Source organism: Apostichopus japonicus, chromosome 12, assembly GCF_037975245.1.
Source record: "Apostichopus japonicus isolate 1M-3 chromosome 12, ASM3797524v1, whole genome shotgun sequence".
NCBI classification, from domain to species: Eukaryota; Metazoa; Echinodermata; class Holothuroidea; order Aspidochirotida; family Stichopodidae; genus Apostichopus; species Apostichopus japonicus.
In genome coordinates this window covers 1,527,710-1,551,887 of record NC_092572.1, presented here as the reverse complement: position 1 = coordinate 1,551,887, position 24,178 = coordinate 1,527,710, and the positions used below count along the sequence as shown (strand labels likewise).

General features: G+C 33.4%; 3 protein-coding genes across 3 annotated transcripts in view; all 3 read right to left on the bottom strand.

Moving 5' to 3' along the window:
* LOC139977703 (hepatocyte growth factor receptor-like) lies at positions 1 to 2,987 on the bottom strand. The gene is made up of 4 exons (XM_071987219.1): positions 2,877 to 2,987; positions 2,334 to 2,427; positions 1,759 to 1,840; positions 1 to 1,621 (listed from the first exon to the last, which is right to left on the bottom strand). Exons 1-4 carry the CDS (start codon positions 2,953 to 2,955, stop codon positions 1,496 to 1,498), a joined length of 381 nt encoding a protein of 126 aa, XP_071843320.1. The 5' UTR covers positions 2,956 to 2,987; the 3' UTR covers positions 1 to 1,495.
* LOC139977301 (uncharacterized) overlaps positions 2,957 to 24,178 on the bottom strand; it is a 52,347-nt gene continuing 31,125 nt past the window's right edge. The window contains exons 9-13 of the mRNA XM_071986587.1: positions 4,778 to 4,948; positions 4,444 to 4,554; positions 3,910 to 4,082; positions 3,564 to 3,690; positions 2,957 to 2,994 (exon numbers count right to left, since the gene is read on the bottom strand). Of these exons, the coding sequence (XP_071842688.1) occupies positions 2,957 to 2,994; positions 3,564 to 3,690; positions 3,910 to 4,082; positions 4,444 to 4,554; positions 4,778 to 4,948 (620 nt within the window). The remainder of the gene's footprint in view (positions 2,995 to 3,563; positions 3,691 to 3,909; positions 4,083 to 4,443; positions 4,555 to 4,777; positions 4,949 to 24,178) is intronic.
* LOC139977262 (uncharacterized) lies at positions 5,952 to 8,781 on the bottom strand. Its single transcript, XM_071986550.1, has 6 exons — positions 8,654 to 8,781; positions 8,237 to 8,566; positions 7,402 to 7,422; positions 6,847 to 6,987; positions 6,254 to 6,272; positions 5,952 to 6,048 (listed from the first exon to the last, which is right to left on the bottom strand). The coding sequence occupies exons 1-6, from the start codon at positions 8,718 to 8,720 to the stop codon at positions 5,952 to 5,954; spliced, it is 675 nt and encodes a 224-aa protein (XP_071842651.1). The 5' UTR covers positions 8,721 to 8,781.

The window sequence follows — 24,178 nt, the reverse complement described above, 5'->3', positions numbered from 1 at the left end:
CACCTGGAAGTATCATATCAAAAGACAATGCCCTCAAATTTCAAAGGCTAATGAAATACTTCATAAAAATCGCTATATTGTACAATCGCATACACTTAAAACACTGCAAGATTCCCTGATTAAATCAAAACTGTCTTACTGGGATATAATATAGGGAAAAGCCCTTTCTATCTTACCTTAATCGCCTCTTTACTTTCCAGAAGAAAACCATCAGCCTGATTACAAACTCTAGTCATCGTGCGCAGAGTAATATCATATTTTCTAACTTCAAACTTTTAAATATCTTTGACACATACAAATTCCAATTGGCTCAATTTATGTATAAATATGTCATGGACTTTTGCCTGCGAATTTTGACATTTATAACTACAATGCACGCTTTTGTCAACATTTCCGTAAAATTTACTCACTTCTACGACGACTCATCGACTTTTTATCAATTCTGGAGATACAATCTGGAATAGTTTGGACAACACAATGATGAATCTAAAACTATTTAAGATTCAAAGAAAAATGAAATCAATTTTACTCAACGATTATTATCATTAAGCAGTGATTCTTTGTTTCTTGCGTTTTTTTTTCTTTGTTCTTTGTTCTTTCCTTCTTCCTCTTTCTTATAATTTGTATTCTTTCATTTATTGATTTCGTAAAAGGAGAATGCTTGTAAAAGCTCTGCTTTTTCTGTCTACCTCCACCTGCTAGTGATTTAACTTAACCACCATTGTATTTATATTATGTGGCAATAAATCAAACTCAAAACACTCTAAGGGTTAACAACGGTGTTCAACAAGTAATTAATCTTCTGGGATGGAAGGGAGCTGAAAACAGGTACGGAAGAGAAAAGCAGCGTTATTTAATTGCTGGCTTTTGGTTATGAATATGATGTAATAATACTTCTGGGAAAATTGGTTGACCTTTCTTTGATAAAAAGTCTTGCACTTCCAAAACCGCCCGTCAGTTAGGCTGTTAATGTTTTGTTATGTGTGGTTCGCATTATACAACATCGTTGATTGGCTAACAGGTTTTACTCAAGTCTAGTGTGTGAAATTTGTGTGAATTTCATGCTGAATTATATCAACTACCATTAAAGGATTCCGTAGCACATGAACATAAAGCTTTTGCGTGAAAAGTGTTATATCCAAACCATATCATCATATAAAAGTGAACCAATCTAAAGTTCTTATTATCGAATATTTATCATATATTCTATATTATTAAATCATCTTGTTAGTTGTCACCTCATCATCGTGTATTTTACATCATAATCGTATATTCTACATCATCTTTGTTAGGTCTTACATCATCGTCTTTCAATTTACACCACCATCGTTAGGTTATACATCATCATGGTGTATTGTTGACCCTTTTTTGGCGTAGCGTATAATTCCAGCATGTTAGAACTACCGTGGTAAGTAGCTCCAACAGCATCATTTGCTCTCCAGATACCGCACCGTCCAGCCGTTACATCCAATATCAGAGCCCTGCGACACCCAGCTCACTTTCCAGCATGGTAGATTTGTTCTGCATAGGTAGGTTGAGTGGTATCAGGGGTTCTCATAGGTAAATACGTCGTAGGTATCGGTATCTCGTAAGAACTGTCCGTGATTAATTTCTCAAATATCTGTTGAGGGATAACATGAGTACGTAATGTAGAATATAAAATCAGGGATGAGCAAACTATTTAGCAAAGTATACTGTTGTTAACTCTCACCATTCTAAATACTGGTTGATACATTATGTGAGTAATGGATTACTTACAGCTACGAATGTTGCTCTCAATTGATGAATGGAAGGTCGAAGAGAACAGTTATAATTCCAACAATCGAACAAGATTTTATCTCTGTAAATATTTGAAAAATAGTCGACAAAAACTGAATGAACGAGATGTGAATCTACTTTGTAGATCTTAATGAAATGTAAACTACAAGATGCTTGAAACAAATTAAGGCATTATGAAATGTTTTGGGCTATCAATTAGTTAAGTAAAGCGTTAAACCTTACAAATGAAATAAGGACGACATCGCTGTAACATAATCAACAACGAAAACATTCATTAATCAGGATTTTGTATGGAGAGAAAGTCAGTGTTCCTTAAGGTACTATGTTGTCTGTATTGCATAATACACTTAGTAAACCAAAATGTGAAAAAATAACTGAGTAACTTTCTTCTACATTTTCCAAATGTTCCCAGTTCTACATCCAGATACAAAACTCGAACACGATACATAACGGTCGTACACTATGCGATTACTTTATTATTGTGTTCAAATAACATATTAAAAGTCTCATTTTGGCAATAAACTAGATTATGGAAGAAGCATATGTTTCCTTACCTTATCTGTAAGTACTTCTCGGGCCAGGGTACTGATGGTTTGATAATTTCCTCGTCAAATCTAACTTCCCGGTCAACCGGAAATGGTGGGATTCCTTACAAAATTAAGATTTTAGAATCATTGATTCTGGTATATAACTTTTAAGACTGGGCATACACCAGAGTTACTGCATGTTGATTGATGCAGGAGGTGCAACCAGTACCTTAGATGGTATCTTATTTCTTGTTTCTAATTCGTTCAAGGCTAATGAATTGTCCTTAAATATCGTTACTAGGATGAATACATTATTTTAAGTCGTCCGTGAAGGAAATTGTAAGAATAACACAATTGGTAGTAAATCGATGGTATCCCATGTGATAAATCGCAAGATGTCTTTATATACAGATTCATTTATACATATATGAACATCACCGTATACCTTTTTGTTGCAAGTGTGACATAGCTATATTCGGTTCAATGTTATGCTACATAATTGAAATAAGTGTCGATACTTTCTCTTCGTGCAACTGCATTAAGCTTTCATAGGAATTTAGTTTGATTTACCTGCTTTCATAATCTCCCATATTGCTACTGCTGTAGACCACACGTCACTGGATTGCGTATATTGATTCGACATTAACATTTCAGGTGGAAATTGATTCAAAGTCAAGGAACGAATCTGCTGTAAAAAGAAATGTGAAAAAAATGTTGTATTAAACCACAATTGAGTTAGCTGCACGGTAAACATTGGTTCTGCATTGGGGCGACTGTTTGTTTTCTGAAACTATCTATTACAATATGAAATTCTTAAAGGGAGTGTGTGGAGAACTTGATCAAATTATGGTAAATACTATCATCCAATATTAATCGAAGCATTTTGAAATAAAAGCAATCACACTGAAGGCTAAGTTAATATGTTTATGTTGTTCTTTGTTATATATGTACATCATAGACCTCGTTATTCCATTAATACATTTAATATGACACAGATAATTGTTACATGTTTTAACATTGAGACATCGATATAAAGTTTGAACGCACAAGCCTAACGTGTAGCATTATTCCAAAGGAAAAGCTCAGGCTATTTTTGTTAACAGGTTTCAAGGTTACGGATGTGTCTTACACCAGGATATTACGCTAATTAAAATATTTTGACGGCTTTTTGAGTGCTTTGACTGGATGATATTATATATTTGTCTTTTGAACACATTATTTGATCATAATCTTGTAATTAATATAATTACATTTTACATTTTACCTGTTCTTTCTTGAGAGCAGCTATTCTCGGTGCATCGCGAGCCAGACAGAAGTCAAATAATTTGACCTGTCCTCCTTTTGTTAGCAAAACCTTTTTCGTTGTTAAGCCAGGGTGAAGGAACTTAACGAAGATGAAAAACAATAACTTTGGTTCATGTGAAGAGAAGCACATATGGAACAAAATTGTAAACACATTGTTTACTTAGAAATGATCTTTTAAACAGGAAGATAGGTTTATAATAAACATTGACGATGACGATAATACTCAATAACTCAGCTATATGAAAATACGTTGTTTAGGTTGCTACATATTTAGTGCGAAGGTTCTATCATTACTTACCCCGAACGTATTTAGAATGTCCATTCCTTCCAAAATTCCTGATATATGTTTGATGACGTCAGGAACTGTTAATGAGCTACAGCAGTATAAGTCCTTTTCATCTTTAGTGTCACGTGACAAGACTTTGTGCATACTTTCACAAACGAGGTGTTCACTGATAAGAAACAGTTTATCTTAAACAGTACAAGAAAAAAATAGAAGAAACTACGTTAAAGAAAACGTGTTTATAGTAAAATACGTTAACGTATGTGGAATGTCCTGCATATAATTATTGTAGCATAGGAAAGCTCATTTAGATGGTAATAAAAATATAAGCTTCTTGTTCACATATACATTATGACCAGAAGATCATATCAGGTCATCGTTATATGCATTTTCTTTTTATTCCACATGGCGGACATATTTACCCTCGGAGTTTTAAAAACGGAACAATTATGGGTGTATGGACTTTATTTTAATTTGGTTGTATTTCACTAACATAGATTAACAATATACTATTACTTGATTAATAAAATATGGACAATAACAACTCACTGCTTTGTATAGATATAGCCTCGATCTTTGCTAGATGGTTCGATGCTGGTAATTCGAGACATTTTCTGATGTAAGCCTCCCAATGAATTTCTTTCTTTCTAAAAAGTGTTTCTAGAAACAGAACCATAAACAGTCATGGATCAATATATAGTTCGGACTGGTACACAATGTCATTTAATCCCCTCTCATCTTTAAATGATATTTTAAAGGGGCACATTGCCAACAATTTACCGTTGTTGCACACAAAAATCGATACAGACGTTGTATTATATAATATCTAACCGTGGCTTTAAACTCAATAAGTACGATGATTGTATATCATAATCTTACTAGCCTGTTAGAGTTGTTACTACAACACACTTATTGGTCTCATTGGCAAGATAAATAGATCCCATCCATCTTTTGTAGATTTTTCCTATCTTGATATTCATAATGATGGAAATATCATTCTCATTCAACATCCGGGGATCTTTTTCTGAAATTACATCTACTGTAGAATAATAATCTGCGAAAGAGAACAAAAATATCTTAAACTGATAAACATGCAAATTACTCACGAAATAGTGCAAAAAACCTATTTGAGAGTTTATCATTTAAATACTCAGTATTTATTAATACACAGTGGCTCCATATGACCTTCAGTAACAATTTACTCTTGGTGGACTGTATAACACAATGACATAAGTATCGAACAGTTGTATCAATTTTCTTTTATAGACATTGGGACGTCATTCTCATTGACAAATGTTGTCTGCATCTCTTGTTTAGTGCATGCGATGTGTAATAAGTAACATGAATCTGTTTTTACGTTTTAATTGATTCATTTAAATTACTATCGATATTTTGAATTAACTTACTAGGTTCACTTCCTCCAGAATTGTGCGAGTTTTGTGAGTTTTCCTCGTCAACAGGTGTCTTTGATAATTCTTTCCTGCTACAGAAATCAGTGACGATAATCCGTGAAGTTACATGAATACGCTTCTATTTTCACATTAACACATGTCATGATCTATTAATATATCACTGCCAATTACCTGTAATTATCCTAACTATAATAAACTTTAATATTTAGTATGTTAATTAGTTTAAAACTTGTCGGTTTCGTTATACAGTTGTAAAGAACATTTAGAACATAGCTTACCTCCCTTCTGGCAGTCTCTTCTTACAATTAACTGTAAAATAATATTGTCGGTGTTTTATCTTATACAACTTCATTTCTTTCTATTTTATATATACTTCAATTTTTGTCGAGGTGCTAAAGGATGTGATACATCATATTGAATCAATGTGTTAATCTACATAAGATATCTAGAAAAATGATCAAGTTGGTAAGATAGTTTCAAAGGAATTTATTTTGGTGTCTTTACTTTGAAGTGCACCAGTATTTATTGTTTGAAAGTTATACCATATTTTTGTCCTATTTTTTGCATATAATCGTACTAAAAATCACTTCGCCCATAACATTATCATTATAGGTATCCCGTATTCCGTATCTCAAATTCTGAAACTTAGTTGACATGAAAATACATCTTACTTGATTGATCGGCATCTAGGGCGTCTTTATCGAGTACGTTCATTTGATGACGTGAGTTGATATTTCGATTTCTAAACCAAATGGAAAACAATTATTAATTAATTAAAGGTAAGTATAACTGTTTCATTGCACTATCAACGTCAATGGTAATTTGACTGCTTTCCATAGCAAACATAAACACATTTAAAACATCATTTCAAGAGTATAAGTAGGGGATAGTGGGGGGGGGGGCATTTTCGCAATATTATTTTTATTTTCAATAATACTCATCCTTGCCGGTTTCTTGTTACTGGAACTGTAAACGGACAGAGAAGGAAAGAGTAGCTGAGGTTAACCCACCTAAAATAAGTAAATTAACGCAGAATAAATGACTTATTTTGGTTACTATTACTTTTTCGTCAACATGTTTATCAACCAATCATATATCTATACCAAGATACGTTTATTGAGAGCTCATTTTCTTTAGGTATTTTATTTTGGAATAAAATTAAGAAACCTGTTCATTACATGCATCCTTAATCTATTAGTATCAAGTTATTAAGAGGCCATTATAATGTAACGATTGACAGTGTGTTGCTTATAATCAATCAATATACCCTGCTGTAACATACGATCACCTTTAATGACATTTGTTAAGGGTATCGATGAAAAGATAATGCCTAACGAAAGTATGAACAAAATGTCCAATCAATGTTGACTAATACATAGCTACCCCTAGAAACTGCTTCAATTCGTACAATATTATTTTTATTTCGCATTTAACACAGTACGATATTATTTGGCATCATAAGTCTATTTAATACATATTACTTTAATAGTTATGTTCCTCAACTTTAAATATCAAAGGTATGTACAACACTTTTACATACATCTATATTTCCTGACTGTGATGCAAACACAGACTAGCAGACAATTGAAAATCAACACGAATGCACCAGCTACTATAATCCATGTGTTTTCTAATTGGCGTGATTCTCGCCCTTCTGATTTCCGTGTTGTATGTAGAGTATCTGTGGACAAGGAAATAAAGCGTTCGTGCATATAACCAAGTGACCGTTTCGCTAATGGCTGTAAAATATGTCCTATTGGCTCTGCGTCTGTATGTACCAGCTATCGTCTGCCATACCGTAATAAATATATCATGAACTTATGTTTCAATTACCGGTTTTGATTAGCTCATTTTTATTTTTCTCGTTACAAAGGAAACAATTTAACATTGACCTTCTGTTAACAATAAAGGGAAATTAAGTACGAAACTGAATGAAGTCACTTTACTAAAATTTATCAATTCATAGTTAGAACTGGATCAAGAGCTTTCGCAGAAATGATAGAATCAGATTTTTTTTTAAGTTTACTTCCTTGCTGAGCTTGGAATTGTATGACTAGTTAGACAAACTTGAAAGGAAATAAACAATTGTGTTTACCAGTTGTCACAAGCACTGCATCTGTCATTAAAGATAAAATATAGATAAACATATTTCCTAAAATTACTTGCATGACTATTTAGACAAACTTGAAAGGAAAAAAACAACTTTGTTTACCAGTTGTCACAGGCACTACATCTGTCATTAAAGATAAAATTGAGATAACATATTTCCTAAAATAACTTGGGTCTACATTCTGAATTTTCCCTAATTGAATAGTCAGACCAGTGATATATGCTTGCTTTACATTCTTTCATTAAAATATGTTTCAAAATACCAAAGGGATTTAACCCCTGTTATCGGTATGGTTATTGATACCGGTGGCAACATCTATTGAAGACTTACACCAACAAGTAAACGTAAAGTATTGCTCATATTAATATTTTCTACCACTGCCATTACAAATTGAGTGTCACTCTCAGCGCCAGATGAATATATACTTATTAAAATATATTGTGTGTTTTTATAAAAGGTAATCGAAGTAGTTTTGTTATTGAAATGAATTTTCTGATCAATACATTTGAGTGCAGAGCAAGACAAATAAAAGTAAACATTTTATGCCGAGTTGAATATCGCTTTTTTATGAAGATTTTTATGTTTTTTTAGCATTAAATTTCATTTTGAATTGGAGATGAATTAAGCAGGCTGATCTCCTGCACTTTTAACTTTGTTTGCAGGGAAAGGGGAAAACAAGCTAAACGTACACTTTAAATTATATATATATATATTATTGAAAAAACACACATTTTGCATCTTTTGAGGGGTAATTTTCCAATTCATATTGTAATTAAATATGACAAATTTATATCTAATAGAAGCAATACAATCTACTCACCGTCTATTTTACATATGAGTGTAAATTTGGCCAACACTTTCTCGCTCTGTTGACATCGAACAAAGGATTCATTCTCACCTTCACAAGGTTTCAAACTTAACGAAGCATTCGTCTCATGACAGATATTTACGTAAACACTTTTACGTTTCCCCAAGTTCATGTCTCCATAAGCAATTCTAGTATCAGCAGTGATCCATTCTACGTCATTATCCTGATAAACAGGGCACACAAGGCAGACAGGATCCCCAGGCAGGACACTACATAGTGTTGTCAGAAAAGGCTGAATATCATCTATTTCTTCACAAATTCCAGTTGTTTGTTCGTGTCCTTCTGTAAAATGAAACGTGCCGTAACTTGGTATTAGATTCTGTTATAACATTATTTATTCTTTTACCAGATGTTAATGCACTAACTTACCGCAGATAATCAGCCACAGGTTGAGTAAAGAAAATAATATTGCTCTTAATCGGGTCATGATGTCCATTGCAACGCAAATGTACTGTGTGTAATGATGTCAAAGTGAAATTAGCATAGTAATAGCTTCAGTCACTGATGCGTTATAACAGAGAATCACAACTAAAATGTAACATATTAAATACTGTCACAACTTGACTGTTTGTTACAATATAGGCTATGGTTATAAATCTATTATATTTACAAATAGCTGAGGTCTCCCTTTCAGGCAATAAATTTTTTAGATCAATAAAGTTTTCCCTTTTGCAAAGATTTCCTTTTTCCGATTAAATGAGAACTTGTTGAATGTTTTCTCTATTTTCGAAGTTCTTTTCAATCAAATCAAAGATCTATAGGGGAATTATTTACAAATTGTTTTTTCTCAGTCACTTTTGACATTAAGAACCCGTACATTGTTGGGAAGGTATTGAAACGAGGTTCTCATTTTTATTTTAATAAACGAGCTATTTACGTATGCAAATATGCAAATGAGGTAATTATAGATACACTGTACTTTGCTTTGCCTATTTCTAATGATTTTGATAGCTGGGTGAGTTCCAGATATGTTATTTTATAAGTAAAATATAATGTGATGTTTGAATGTGAGGGATACGAATTTCATCTTAAAAGTAAAGCCAAAATCAAGAAATGTCTCACATAAATCCGTTTTGTAACGCATGGCGTTAAAAAATGTGAGTGATAGCGTGCCAAGCGCTTCACGAGACGTTAAACTGTGGTTGACCTTAATCCGATACGATCATTGTTGGTATGTATTCCTCCTTCCTAATGTGACGGTTCTGGAGAGGTAAAAATCTGGCGGGTAGAGTGAGGCATCCGGGAGAACATATGCTTGGAATGAGATCGTATTATCGCCAAAATTTCGACCGATAAAATTTCAGTTTTGATATATTACCCACATTTACAGAGCCATATATCTACCTATGTCTGTGAATTAAGTTGTGCCTGACCTACTTGTAACTGTTGGTTTAGTTGATTGAAGGATTTAACTTGTCTCACGATTTTCTTGCAAAAAACGGGTCAAAATGTCAAAAAAACTACTTTTTTTTAACGTAACAAATGCTGAAGACAAAATAAAAACTCCTTTTGACCCTCCAGACAGAAGTGGTTGATGGATGCAAGCAGTATTATGAACTAAATAATGCTCGATTGGTTGGTTGGGAGTGTAATAATCTCCTTCCAAGCTGCAAAAACTACTAGTGACAGACATCTACCATTTTGCCAAGGGATATAACCATTAAAAAAAGAAACAATTCATGTAATACTGTTACAAATCATATTATACAAATCTGGGAATGAAGACGAAAGTTGGAATACGAAAGAATGATTTTGTATTCTTTGTACTATTTTTATTATTACTCTTACTTTAGTAGATAGAAGACCACACTGAATCCGTCTCCAATTTAAATAAATACTTGCGTTGATTTGAGACCAACGTTTGATGAAATACAATCACAAAGCTGACTGTCTTGTGTCTAATTTGGAACACGGCAAAAAGCAATGATTCAGTGGACAGAACGACAGGATGTATGTGAAGTGCAGGAAGGGACAAATGATATCTGTATCCTTAGGTATTTATTCACTGTCCTCCAAGTGCATTAGGACAGTTGACTTTAGAAACAACCCATTGGTATCTCGTCACACTTAATGAAGTTTGCGTAAAATGCATAAAGTTTACACATTTATTTGTTAAACCGGTCAAACGGGTATTATAATTAAACGTATCTGAGAATACTATAGGAGGAGAAGCTCAATTGAAACTCATGTGAGCGGCTATGCAGTAACCGTCCATTACATAAGATAAATACACGACAATAACAAGAATAAAACAGAGAAGATGAGTACATTTGTGTGTAATTGGTGTGTATTTAATTAATTAGTTTTAAGGTGCTTTGTCAAAGAAACATACTGATTTATGACAATGTAAGAAACTAACAATATAACTACATTGTTCTGTATTGGTATAGCGAAAGTCGTAATGAGGTAGGTACGACTATATGAGGTTAGAAAAATATGTAATCGGGAATGAGTTAAATAAAGCGTGTTACACGTCCTTTCTAAACAGCATTAACTAAAAGAATGTACATACACATTAAGTTACATCTTGACAGCGGCTAAAATAAAAACAAACTAAAGGAACAGTTGCAGTAAAGGCATTGCCAGCTAAAACAATAAAGTGAAGATAATCCATATAATGGAAAAAGCATTATAAAATATTAAAAAGGTTGGGAGAGATAAATTTTAAGGAATGACAGTTTAATTAAAATACAGTTAGATTACTGGAGAGATAGTCATTCAATCAACGAAACATTTAACTTCGAACACTATAGTACAGAAGTTGAACAAGGTCATTGTTGATTAAGAACCAATCAAATGTTCTTTGGACGTACGAGCGAAACGTGTTTCGGATCAAATGAATCTGGAATTATATCTTGCTCATAGCGAGTAAAACATAAATGGGGGTGGGAGAAATTAATTTTCTTTGGAGTTCATATCGAATCCATGGTGGAGGTGCTAGGGTCCAGAGGCGATGTCCTCAGAATTTGCTGGATTTGTAAGATTTTTGGGATCCCTTCCAAGCCACTTACATCTCTTGGTAAGGCTAAAAATAATGCTAATATTAACTGCATATTTGTAATATAGGCCTTGTTTAATGAGGCCAGGTATCAATTGTATTTTTCTAACCTTATTGTACCGGAATATCTCTGGAACAGGTTTTTCTACATCAAATGTATGTGTTCTCTACTTTCTCCACGTGACTATAGATTGCAATGTAACTCTTAACACTCATCGCTGAATGACAAACTATAATGTATTAACAGAGCTTATGGTATAGTTCCATTGTCTCGTGTTAATGTTTGTTACCACTTGAACTGTTTAAAAATGTAATTTCATTATTTGAAGAGCGTTTTAACCTGCGTATAATATATGATACAATGTAACATATGTTTTCCTTTCATTATACTACTGTTGGGAGCTTAATACCGTTTGTGGGCTCCTCGTTACATATTTAGCAGAGGTCTTACTGACGAAATAATGAGCTACAAAATATCGTCAAATAAACAAGAATCGAGTTTACAGTATCCTGGGCAAAATATTATTGATTGAAGTATGGCTTATGAATATATATTTTGGTTTATACGTTGTCATCAAGGCGTTGATTTTTGTTTACAAACGTCAGTTCCAAAGAAGTGTTGTTTGTATGAAACTAAGAAAATTATACTTCCTTTACTGGTTACTTGCTAGCTTTTATTCATGCGTCGTTTTCCAGTCCAAGCTTTGGCTAGGATAACTGCAAATGCTAGTCAGAAAAGAGTTGACTAGCAAATGAGATGAAAAGTGTGGGTGGGGAGGGGGGGGATGGGAGGTTTGGGTTACAGGTCGACGGCCAAAATCTTCTGCAAACATTGTAGTGCACGAAATATGATCCAAATGTATATGATATTTTTAGGCGATTAGTTGTTACATCCTTGTTATAAATATGAAGTTAATATATTCTCATTGATGACGATTTCGGTCCTGTATTTGTTAATATAATCAGGTGGTGACGTTAAATGCAGTACCGTGGTCGGGCTAGCAGTTTCATTATGTTAGAACTGTGGACATAACGTCAATAACAGTTCTCTCAGTTCGGTAATGTTTTAAATATTCTCTATTATTTTATATACATGGTACGATCCCGATCCGAATATGAATATGTTTTATGTCCAGTAAAATGATTTCCACGATTTTAATACTTGCGTTAACTGGAAAGGTTCACGTGTGATTACATGAGACAGGAATATCATGTCAATATATGTTTCATCAAAATCTGCGAAAACTAAAGTAAGTAATATGTATGTTTTATGCTATGAATAATTTTACAAAATAGTCAAACTTACTTCATAGATATCTCGTGATGTTATTTATAATCGGTGGTTTACACAGCTCGCCCACAAAGTAAACATATTTTATTATCTATATCACAGACATGTTTGCCATATATGCAGAAAAGGCTACAGTATACCAGGCTTCGTAATCTACAATACAAAGTTCAAGTATTGGTAAGCCGCACAAGGATACCGTATACTATTTACCGAAAACTGCCCGGACGATAGTTAGGGTGCAAGACGACATAACATATTTGTTAATCGTCGGTGTCAGAGAGAACGCAACGTTGTTGGTAAGTCATCCTAACCTTAATCAACTAAAATATTTACTGTTGAGGCGTAATCGAAATTAATTAGCTACTCAGTACGTTTTATATATAATGTTAGAGTGAATTGTGGAACATATATATGTTCAGTGGTAAATGCAATGGGTATTTTACACACTAATTCGTAATTGTCAACAATAATTTGTCACATTAATCGTTGCTGAACGTTAAGTGAACATTTATAAATACCTACAGCGATAGTGTGTTCTTGTTGTGAGTAAATTCCGTAATTTAGTTACAGTTGTGGCCTTATGGCGTTTAAAGTGTAACACATAATCTTCTATTTATTTGCAAACACATTGCAATGTTCTGTTTATCCTTCTGTGTATAGTTAGGTAGTAATGATAATCGCCGTGCGTCATAAAACCGTATAATAAAGATTATTCTAGATTAATGTCTCATCTGCTTCAATTGGCGTAGTAATGATTAATTGCCACTTGAAGTACTCTTTTCATTTGAACTTTTCATGAAATGCTTGTTTCATTTTCAGTTTGCCATTTATTCATGACGTAAGCAGATTACAATTATAAAACGAGTGGATCAGGCGTAACTACTGACAACATTTCATCATTTATTTAAAAATCTAACAAAATAAACTTTCCTAGTGAAAATAAGAAAACAAAATCAGGAAATCTTCTCTTTTTTTGAATTCTTAGCATTAAAAGAGTATTGTGTTGTATAGGTAGCTAGGCTGTCACGTATTGTATTTAAATACTTTAAATCAGATACTTTGAAGCTACTTGAGAGATTGCTCTGCACACTGATATCGCTGATTACTAACCTCAACATTGATTGAAGATAAACTCTCATTTCTGTATTTCATTCCTAAGAGGGATCTTCTTTCGATTATACACATTTATTGTGACATAATTTAGTAACACTTAGAAACAAATCTTATTGATAGATACAGTTAATAAAGCAAAAACTAAAATGTTACCGTAGTACAGATACTTAGCCTCGATTGTCTGATAGATATAAATATTAACCATCATAGTGTCAGTACAAAGCAAGTAGCGTTTAAAAAGTTCCTTAAAGTGTTGATATGGCTGTGCAAACAGTGACCAAGTTTTTTTTTTTTGCACTTTACTGAAACAAAATAAGCCTCGCGTTATTTGTATGTTATGCCGGTCTCTCTCATTATCCCGAAAGGTAGTTATGAACGGTAAATATTTCAATCTCAAGTATGTTTTTATCGAAGAAGATTTTACGAGCAATTTGAAACTTAAAACGAGGAACTCAGGCTTCGTCGATATATCAACATCATTTACTGATTTAACGATCGACATAGAATCACTCCTGGATTTCTCAGTAATCATATTCTTGGTAATTCTGAAAGAAAACGAAATAATACATTGCGTCGTGAACAACCAAGAAATAACTAACTGCAACTTTGATAGAAGCAAATATATTGTTCTATCCATTTAAATCTAGCACAATTAAAATTTAATTATAATTCGATGTTTCTTAATATTAAACCTGCTAGGTTGTTCAATTGAAATAAGTATGTTTTTTCAAAGAACTGGATAAACATTATTTTAAGACTCGGAGGTAAAATTAAAGCAATTTCTAACATATTTTGCTTATGTATGGTTTACTTACCTCATGCAACTTTTCATATTCACATCGAATAGTTTCCAATATATTACTGCACGAAGATCGCATGGTGTGGTTCTTTCGCCAGCAAGACACCATAATTCGAAACCTAATGAACGATGAATATCTATATATATATATATATATATATATATATATATATATATATATATATATATATGTGTGTGTATATATATATGTGTGTGTGTATATATATATATGTGTGTGTGTATATATATATATATATATATATATATATATATATATATATATAATACACAACTACATTTAGTGTGCTGAGTTATATTAATTAATATGCCGTGTACATGTCTTTGTTAGTTTTCATAGTTTCACAGTAATCATTAAGTGGAGTTACAAAACTACTTTAAGATATTAAGAGAATTACAGTTAAAAACGAACAATTTGTAACTCTGGGAAATATTCGTGTACCTAAAACTACAGTCATCTGACCCGTTAATATCTATGAAGTCTGTTTAACTATTCACAAGAAAGATATTTGTATACCTTGGAAAGTGTTTCATAATTCTTATTTGGTTTACAGAGATCAATAAGGTGTTCCAATTCGGCTATTTTTATTTAAAATTACTTTTAAACGTTCTGCATGCACGTAACAATTTAACACTTTTTAATGAAGAAAGTATAGAATATTCATCTTTTTTACATATCTTTTGGAGAAACGTACGTTCTCGATAACATAAACCCGTCAAGAACCTTCGCTTTGAATTCTTCTTGGGAGATACCAGCAAACGGTATGTTACCTTGCAAGAAAAGTGAGACATATATGAGAATAACAAATGAATGGTGAATAGTGTTCTTAGATGAAAATACATGACAGTACGTACTACGTTTCTCCACCCCCCCCCCCCACCCCCGCCCAAAAAAATGAAATTTGACTGTCTTAAATTGGTTGGTTCCAAAGTAATTCAGTTTATGAAATATTACCTATCGACAGAAGCTCCCACAAGAAAACAGAAAAAGTTCCAAGAATCACTCAGTAGCCATCCATGCCGTAGGAGGAGTTTTCCGTATACACAATGGATTAACAATAATAATAATAATAATAATATCATAAAACTAAAACATTGGAAAATAGGGAGTCTTCTCAAATCCCCAAAACGTAAATTTCCTGCGTATTTCGTAAGACTTTCTTAATTATTCATCTTTTCTACCTCTGTGAGAGCAGGCTGTAAATACCAGACACATTAAGAAATTATTTAAAGAAATTAATATATAGCTAAAGAGTGGTGATAAGTATGAATAATAAGTACTTTTAATTAACTTACGTTTTAATGTCATATGTTTACCTTTTTCGTCAAATATTTGATTCTCTCCATACATCAGTTATTTGGATAAATATAATATAATTTGCAGGAGCCTTGAGGCGTCATCAGTACCTTTCTTGAAGAGAGTGCTTTATGACAAAACTACGAGAAAAAATTACTTTGCTACAAATTGAGTGCCACCCTCAGCACACGATGAACATACTTTTTATAATACATTGTTATGAAAAGTGAATCTTAATTAGATTTGTTATTGAACGCTAATTTACCATGTGGATCTCCTTGACCAATTTCTTTGTTTGTAGAGAAGGGCAAAATTGTCAAAAACAAATGAGTGTCGCTTCCTGCACACGATGAACCCATACTTACCAAAACAAAATGTTGTGTTGTTATTAAAACGGAATCATAGTTACATATGATATTGAAAATTAACTTTCCATGTGGATCTCCCTGAGTATTCTCTTTTATCTGCAGAGACTTACATGTCAAAACAAAATAGTGTGTCTTCCAGCGGACGATGAACACATCATTAATAAAATCGTAATGTATTATTATTAAAGGAAATCGAATCAGTTTTGTTATTGAAAACGCATTTACCATGTGGATATCGATGATAAATATCTGTGTTTTCATGCCACTAAAGTTTAAATATCCCTACCAGCACAAATTGTATCATTATTGTTAAGATATGTTGTTATATTATCATTACGGAATCTCAATTAGTTTGGATTGAAGAAGAATTTACCAGGCTGATCTCCTGTACTTTCAACATTGTCTGCACAGGAAACAATGATGCAAAAATAAGCTAGCTGTATACTTTTATTGACTCTCAATATATTAATATTGACAATTCTGTTAATTCATAGTCGCTTACGTAAAAGTGTAAAATTTACTCACCGTCTATTTACATATGACTGTTGACATAGAACAGAGGATTCATTCTCAGCGTCAAAAGGTTCCACACTTAACGAAGCATTCGTCTCATGGCAGTAATTTTCGCTTACTCTGTTACGTTTCCCCATATTCATGTCTCCGTAAGCAATTCGAGTCTCAGCAATGAACTAATGTCACGTCAGGTTCCTGATAAACAACTCAAACAATGCAGACAGGACCCCAAGGCGAGACCTTACATAAAGTTTTCTGAAAACCATATATTTCTTCACACATTTCAGTTGTGTTTTCTTGTCCATCTGCAAAATGAAACGTACCGTAACTTAGTATTGAATTATATGATACTATTACATATTTATTGAAATATTTGTATGTTCTTACTTACCGCAGATAATCAGCGACAGGCTGAGTGAAGACAATATTATTACCCTAAATTGGGTCATTATGTTCTTGGTAATACAAACACTGTATCCGACGTAAGAGATTATCGAAAAATATTCTCATGTAATGATGTAAAAGTGAAATCAGATTAGTAATATTTTCATTCAGTGACGCGTTATAATAGAGAATCACAACTAAAATGTGATTAAGAAGTAACTACTTTAATACTAACGTTCCTAGAGATCGATGCATTGATTAAATTTAGTGAATGATTTTCTTATCTGAGCTCGAATGAAATAGTTGTTTGTTTGTTGGACGAAACATGAAATTGTACACTTTCTGTTTGTGACTGACGTCGGCGAATAGGTTAACAAGGTTTCTAATAAATAACGTACACTATCTATCTTTTGTTACGTTGGAATGCGAGAGGTCTCGATAACTAATTTTTAACGAGACACAAGCCTGGGTTCGTTTCCGTAAGGAACACAGACAAATTGACGAGTCTAGAGAATTTGAATGAGAACGTAAACTATATTGAACAATGGAGTTTGAACCAACAACAACAAATGGTAATTACAAATATATAGAAAATTACTCACAAACTTAACAAGATAGGATACACTTTAAAACACGCTGGTCTCTTCCAACGGCGATATCCCTCAGCGGCCGCGACCTTGATGACGACGATTCTCGGCCCGTTGTACCGCGAAATTCACTGGTCCTCGACGAAGTTTCTCGCGATCCCAGAAACAGCAGTCACCTTCTTTCCGGCGATGCTCCAAAATAGAAGACGGACTTCCAGCTACAATCGAGTGAAGCACAAGTCGAACTTCTCGCCGACTAAATATTACCAGAGTCCAAAATCAGCTTTATATCCACCAACTCCTGGCGTAACGAACTTCCTCAACGGAGACAGAAATTCTTCACCTTCTCCGAAATAAAGACTGGAAAACTGTAGTTTCACAGCAAAGTCCCCTTCAAACTTCTGAATGGAAGTGTAGAATCAATCTTGGTATCGATATCTCAATCCTTCAGAAACTACTGGCAGTTGAGCACTGACGATATATAGTAGAATGGTATAATAAGTGTGGTCGCTTGTATTCGTTCAGAAACTGAGAAACTCTCCGATCTGGGCGGGTTTTTATACGATTCGCCATGTCAAGAATCATCTAGATCTTTCTCGATACACCTGAGTAACAACTCGACCCAGTTTCTCCATTCTTGGAAGTCCTTTGCATATCTCGCGAACATTCCAGAGAATCCACGAAGATGTGTGCACAGCTTACACGCGATTTCACGTAAACCGACGTTAACCCGAGACCAGCGTGTCATCATAAGGAATATACCAGAACAATCGTGTATTATAACATTCTGACACGGTAACCCGACCTAATTTCTCAAATATTGATTTATCACGTTGGCAATTTCAAATACTTTCTATATTATAACATTAGGTTCCTCACTAGCAGTGACTAGCTTTAGGCTACAATGGGCCCTCGTAACACTAGGCTAATGAACCAGTGATACTATATCGACAAAATATCAAATTTTCGAAATAGTAAGAACGGTTACATAAAAAACACTAATCAGAAACGTCAAAATGACGATCGTCTGTTGTGGACCTTTAATATACTATCGAGTGGAGCAGAAATAGGTCAGATATTTTGTGTACATGTTCGAAAACTTTAATAACTCATATTTTTGCATTTTTAATGTGTGATCAAGATGTTGATATAAAAAAGTCAAGGAAAACACCGCTTATTCCTCCTTCAACACAATAAAGCAATAGCTGAAGGTTAGAATGATCTTCAGATGTGATAGACATGTATTTTTCTGAGTATATTTTGTTAATATCTTTACAATACAAATTATATTGGATGAGGAATTAACACTGGATAAATCAATCAGAAGTCTGCTGGGTGTCGATTTAACGGTAGTAATGGTAGTGACTGTAATGGTTTTGGTTATTTTGAGGACGAGTGCGACGATCAATAAAGTGATAACGGTAACGACAACGATTATGAGTATGATGAAGTTCTGCTTCCTTTATTTTCTTTTAGATTTTTTGGTTTTCTTTTCTGATAAACTATAACTGAGATCAGATTGAACTTCAAAATGTTCAAGACGTTACGCCGCACATCGAATATGTGGTTGCGTTTCATGAAAGATTAACCAATTAAATGTCCAAGCAAAAAACGTTTTTATAAACACACGTTTCTCTTAATAGCAAGAACATGTGCATTTCTTAATATGTAAAGAAGAAATACCACGTATATAGAAAAATACGGCAAAATTGTCGAAGCATTCACATTCATATAGAGTATCATACCATATGTAAAAAAAAAATGTAAAAAAAAAAGATATAAAAAATATTAAAAGCCACATGATGTAAAGAAGTCAATATCAAACTTCGTTTGTGCAAAGAACCTTTACTGCGAAGGGCTGTATTATTTAACAGTTGGGCCAACAGGCTTAACATTTGGGGGAATATTCCGGGGAATAGAATGCAATGGCAATTGACCTTAAAGAACAAAGCGCAGATGTTAACAAAAGAAAAGAGAATCTTTGTCATTACCATAGTACTAATATGACAGATTACTGATTACTTCCAAACTATGCAAAACATCTGACTAAGCAAATTAACAGCTTTTAAATAAATGTAAAAGTCAAACGGTCACTTAATGAAAGCAGACATGAGAAAATTTTGGGGAAAGTTGTTTCGCTAACAACATACTTATCGTAATGTCGACGGACTCAAAACGTCAACGTGTCTGAAGATAACACGAAAGAGGGAAACCGCACTTTAGCAATTATGCAAATATAATCTCAAACTGACAAAATGGTGAAGACCCACAAGCTTTGGTGAATACCAGAATCTACATATTAATATTGCATTATTTTACGTAAAATGCTTAAAGAACATATGTTCAATGGATTTCAACGGGGTAAAATTTCACAAATGTTTGCAGGCACCAAAGTTATTGAAATTGCGTGGTATAGCTTTTTTAATGTTAAAAGCATACTTTGGTGGCTAAAGTTGATTGCTTAGAAAATCTTTGGAAATTATAAACACCAAAAACTGACTGTTGTTTCTTTCTTGCCTATTTCAATTTTGACTCCAGTCTTACCATGTGATAGCGCTAACATATGGCCATACCTGTGACGAGTTCAACAAAACAGTTCAAACTTCCAAGCTAGCAGCTTAACTTGTTACTTTAACACACTGTCCCAAAACAACAAAATATGTCTTCGGGTGTGACAAAAGCTCTAGCACCATACAGCGAAAAAAAGAAGGATCCTTGCACCAATACTCCCTCTGTGCCTAAAACTGCCGACTCTGCAGTCAACAAATTGAGTAAGTTTTACTCTATATTAGTCACATGTATATTCTCTCAAACTTCTTGTTTAAATGTAGCTTGATATAGGCAAAGCTATATTTCAGATTATGGTCTAAATAATTTTGCATGGTGGTCGAGTTTATAAATGACTAGAAAGGATATGTTTATTAAATGAAATCAGTTGCTAGATTTATTTTATTTCTAGTATGAAGCATTGTTTTGGCATATGCCTATATAATATAGAGAAATTTATAGGAACAAACGTGACATATGTCGTCCATGACGACCATGGTAGAAGAAGTAGGTATGAAACAAGACGTTTGTTTTGTACATTAACTTTTTAACGCCTATACGGCCATTTCGTAATATAAGTTTAATGGATTTATGCTTCCTATTATCATGAAAACTTGAAACAATAAAATGATAGCTAACGATTTGTAGGTGAACCGACATCGTATTATGTTCACAGAGGCAATTTATAAACGTCTCGTTTTTAAAATTTCTGAACATTTTGATTTGTATTATTTTTGCACCCACCTTTTTCTTGATAGTATCCTTCCTTACTTTCCTAGGAGATGGAATCGACATTATGAAATTAGAGATTTGAGCTATGCATTATTGCACAATTGCCGCAATTTGAGTTGAGCTGGTCACGTGAATGACCTCATATCAGTAGATAATGAATCTCTCTTGGATTGTAGTTACTTTGTAATTAGTCAGTCTTGAACATATGTAAACAAAATACAGAAAATATAGCATATCGTATTATATATGCCTTGCAAGATATAAAGGAACAATTTACGACATTTGTGCGTGCTTATACATAGCTAGCTCTTTACATGCTAATTAAAAAAATGTTATTATTATATATGACTTAAGGGGCTTAAGTTATACAAGAAACCCAACCTAGCTATACACGATGTATTTAACACATCGTCAATGTCATCGTCATTGCTATCGTAATCATTATTAGCACTATTAGATATGTGCATGTCTAATTGTAACTGTATGACCACACATATTGATGTTTTAGAAATCTCTGTTGATAGGAAGTTCCCTGCCGTTCGGCAAGCACGTTAAGTTTTATGCAATGGCCATTCTGTAAATAAATTGTAATTAGTCAACTAAGTTATCAAAACAAAATGCTGTAAATAGTAGGAAATGTCTACATTAAACCTGATACGGATACATGGAATATAGGATGAGATATAGTCAAACATACGTGTACACAATTGACACAGGAACACAATAACCACGTGATCCACCCTGCTAACAGCTACAGTTTAAGACATTTCTTACAAATTAAATACGTTTATGGCCCTTTGATAATGATTCGTATTTCGCATTTTCTGTATTTTCTTGTTCTGTATTTTATTGTTTTATGGCATTGTATTTTCTAGATTGTAAAGCGCACAGATGCATCGCGCGTAGTGCGCTATATAAGATTTTATTTACATTACATTACATTTTCAGTTTACTTAAACAAGAGTAGAGGGTGATAAAAAGATAGAAAATAATAAGAAAATTGTTCGACTTTCTGGATAGAGTGTTTACAAAACCTGCACATATTTTTGTATCGTTACGTCACGTTCTTTTCTGAAGCGTAAGGGAAACGATTTAATAAGTATTGCACTTCTTTCTTGCACTTCTCTGCAAAGGTACAATAAGATAGCAATAGGATGTAAACATGTAAAAATCACTTGTATATGTATATGTGGCTGGTTTGCTGGATGGATGGCTGGTGGATGGATAAATGCCTTCTTAATAATGACTTTCTATCTTATTTATCAGACAACACCACGGCTAGCATAGCTGTGATCGCTGTGTTTTTCGCCTTCATAATAACAGCTGCAGCTTTCGTTTGCTTAAGACTATGGATGTGGCTTCGTCAACAAGGTAGCTGTTTTAATAATTTTGAATAATATATTTTGTTGTTGTTCTCTAAATATATGTTACAGTAGGGCAATTTCCCAACCACATATACGATGTGTTCCCTGTGTTACCATACAAGAGGTGACTTCTCCTAAGTAGTTATCATGTCCATACGTTTGCTTCCTGTTGTTGAGATGTGCTTATTGGGTCTTATAATGAATACCGCAGGTCTCCATATGTATCATGCTTTTGCTAGATTTTTTTCTAAAATTTAAATTAGTCAATGTATTTTTATAAACGTTTACGATTGATCGATTCTATTACAGATATGTTGAAACAAAAATTAAAGCAGAGTTACATTCCCTTGAGAAGAACTTGGTGCAGTGATAGCATTTACCAGATAACGTTACATAAAATAAAAAAGTGGACAAGGAAATATAGCAGCGAACAACGACGATATACTTCTTCACCATTTATGCCGGGGCGACCATGATAAACGAGTGTTATTTTGTGGAGAACGCGCTATTGGCAAATCACACTTATTCAAAAACATAGCAAGGAGGTGGATGAATGGAGAAATTCTTAAAGATTATATTTTGATATACCTTCAGCTTGATTATGTTCCCAAAGGCGCTAATATATTGGAGGAAATCTTAACAAAATTGAGATGTCAAATATCTGAGAAAGCTTGCCAAACACTACATAATGAAATACAGACTAAAAAAAGCATTGTAATGTTAGATGGAATTAACAATTGGTCAAGTCCTAGTATCACTCCATCGAGTCTTCACAATGCATATCAACATATTTTAACTGTAGAAGAGCTTTTGTATAATGAGGCAAGCAAATTCGAGAAAATGAAAATCTGGGTAACTTCCGATAATAACGTACTTGAAATGACACGTTTTCACGAAAATACCGCTCGGGTAGAACTGCGGGGGTTTAGTAAACAACAAATTAAAGATTTTTTTGAAATGGAGATGCATGGGAAAATGTGGAAAATATTGAAAGTTGTGGAGGGAATACGACAACGTTGGACAGCTCAAACAACACCTCTTCAAGAAATGTTAGATGAGTTGAACGATCACCCGAACATTTACAATAAACTTGACCGCACTATATCTCCATTAATTGTTCGGTTGTTTAAGTCAGTCTACTTAAATGCTAACGGTAGGAGCAGTACGACTAAAAAAGAAAATTTGTTTAATTTTTTCGAAGATGGTGATACCGCCACGTTTATTACTCAATCTACAAACTTTGATATATTAGCATATTTACTAAAAGTAGGAACAAAAGACAAAGAGGAATACAAACTTTATGCTAGAAAGTTACAAATGAGGAAGCTGGTGTTCAGACAAAGCACAAGTGATTACTACAAAGAAGCGATACTGCTTTTATTGAAGACTCTCAATGAAACAGGTGTAAGTGGTTTCTATTTCTACATTGATCTTATTTTCATCTTACTTTGTTGTCATTACGATATAATTCAAACGAAATGATTGTTTGTTTAAGACATTCGACTGTATGTTTACGAGTTAAACACACATTATTTTAGACAAAACCGTGTCTTTTTTACTCGTTTGGTATAACAGAGAAATCTTGTTGCATCAAAGTCTCTGAATTAAATTTGTACTCATGAAAGTAAATTCCAGGAAGATCAAGAAACTGAAAATGAAGACATTTAATCTGCGTCGTTTACATTATTTAAGATTCAGATAAAAGAGCTATTTATTTTAATTTACATCTGACGTTAAACGAGATATATAGAAATATGGTTATTAATTGTAAATATATTATTTCATACAAACAGGTAAAGCTCGACTCTTTGGAGATATATGATAAGCCGATCCGTCTGCTTAGCTATTTACCAAAGGTTGAAAATCTAGTGGACTTTCACAAC

Excerpts from the sequence above, each read along its gene's own strand:
- LOC139977262 (XM_071986550.1), bottom strand. The coding sequence starts at position 8,720 with ATGGACATCATGACCCGATTAAGAGCAATATTATTTTCTTTACTCAAC. Across the intron at positions 7,423-8,236 it reads ACTCATATGTAAAATAGACG|ATGCAGTGCTTGTGACAACT; the intron begins GTGAGTAGATTG and ends CTTTAATGACAG. Across the intron at positions 6,988-7,401 it reads TGCAGTGCTTGTGACAACTG|ATACTCTACATACAACACGG; the intron begins GTAAACACAATT and ends CCTTGTCCACAG.
- LOC139977703 (XM_071987219.1), bottom strand. The coding sequence starts at position 2,955 with ATGTTAATGTCGAATCAATATACGCAATCCAGTGACGTGTGGTCTACA. Across the intron at positions 2,428-2,876 it reads ATGGGAGATTATGAAAGCAG|GAATCCCACCATTTCCGGTT; the intron begins GTAAATCAAACT and ends TAATTTTGTAAG. Across the intron at positions 1,622-1,758 it reads TGAGAGCAACATTCGTAGCT|ATATTTGAGAAATTAATCAC; the intron begins GTAAGTAATCCA and ends ATCCCTCAACAG.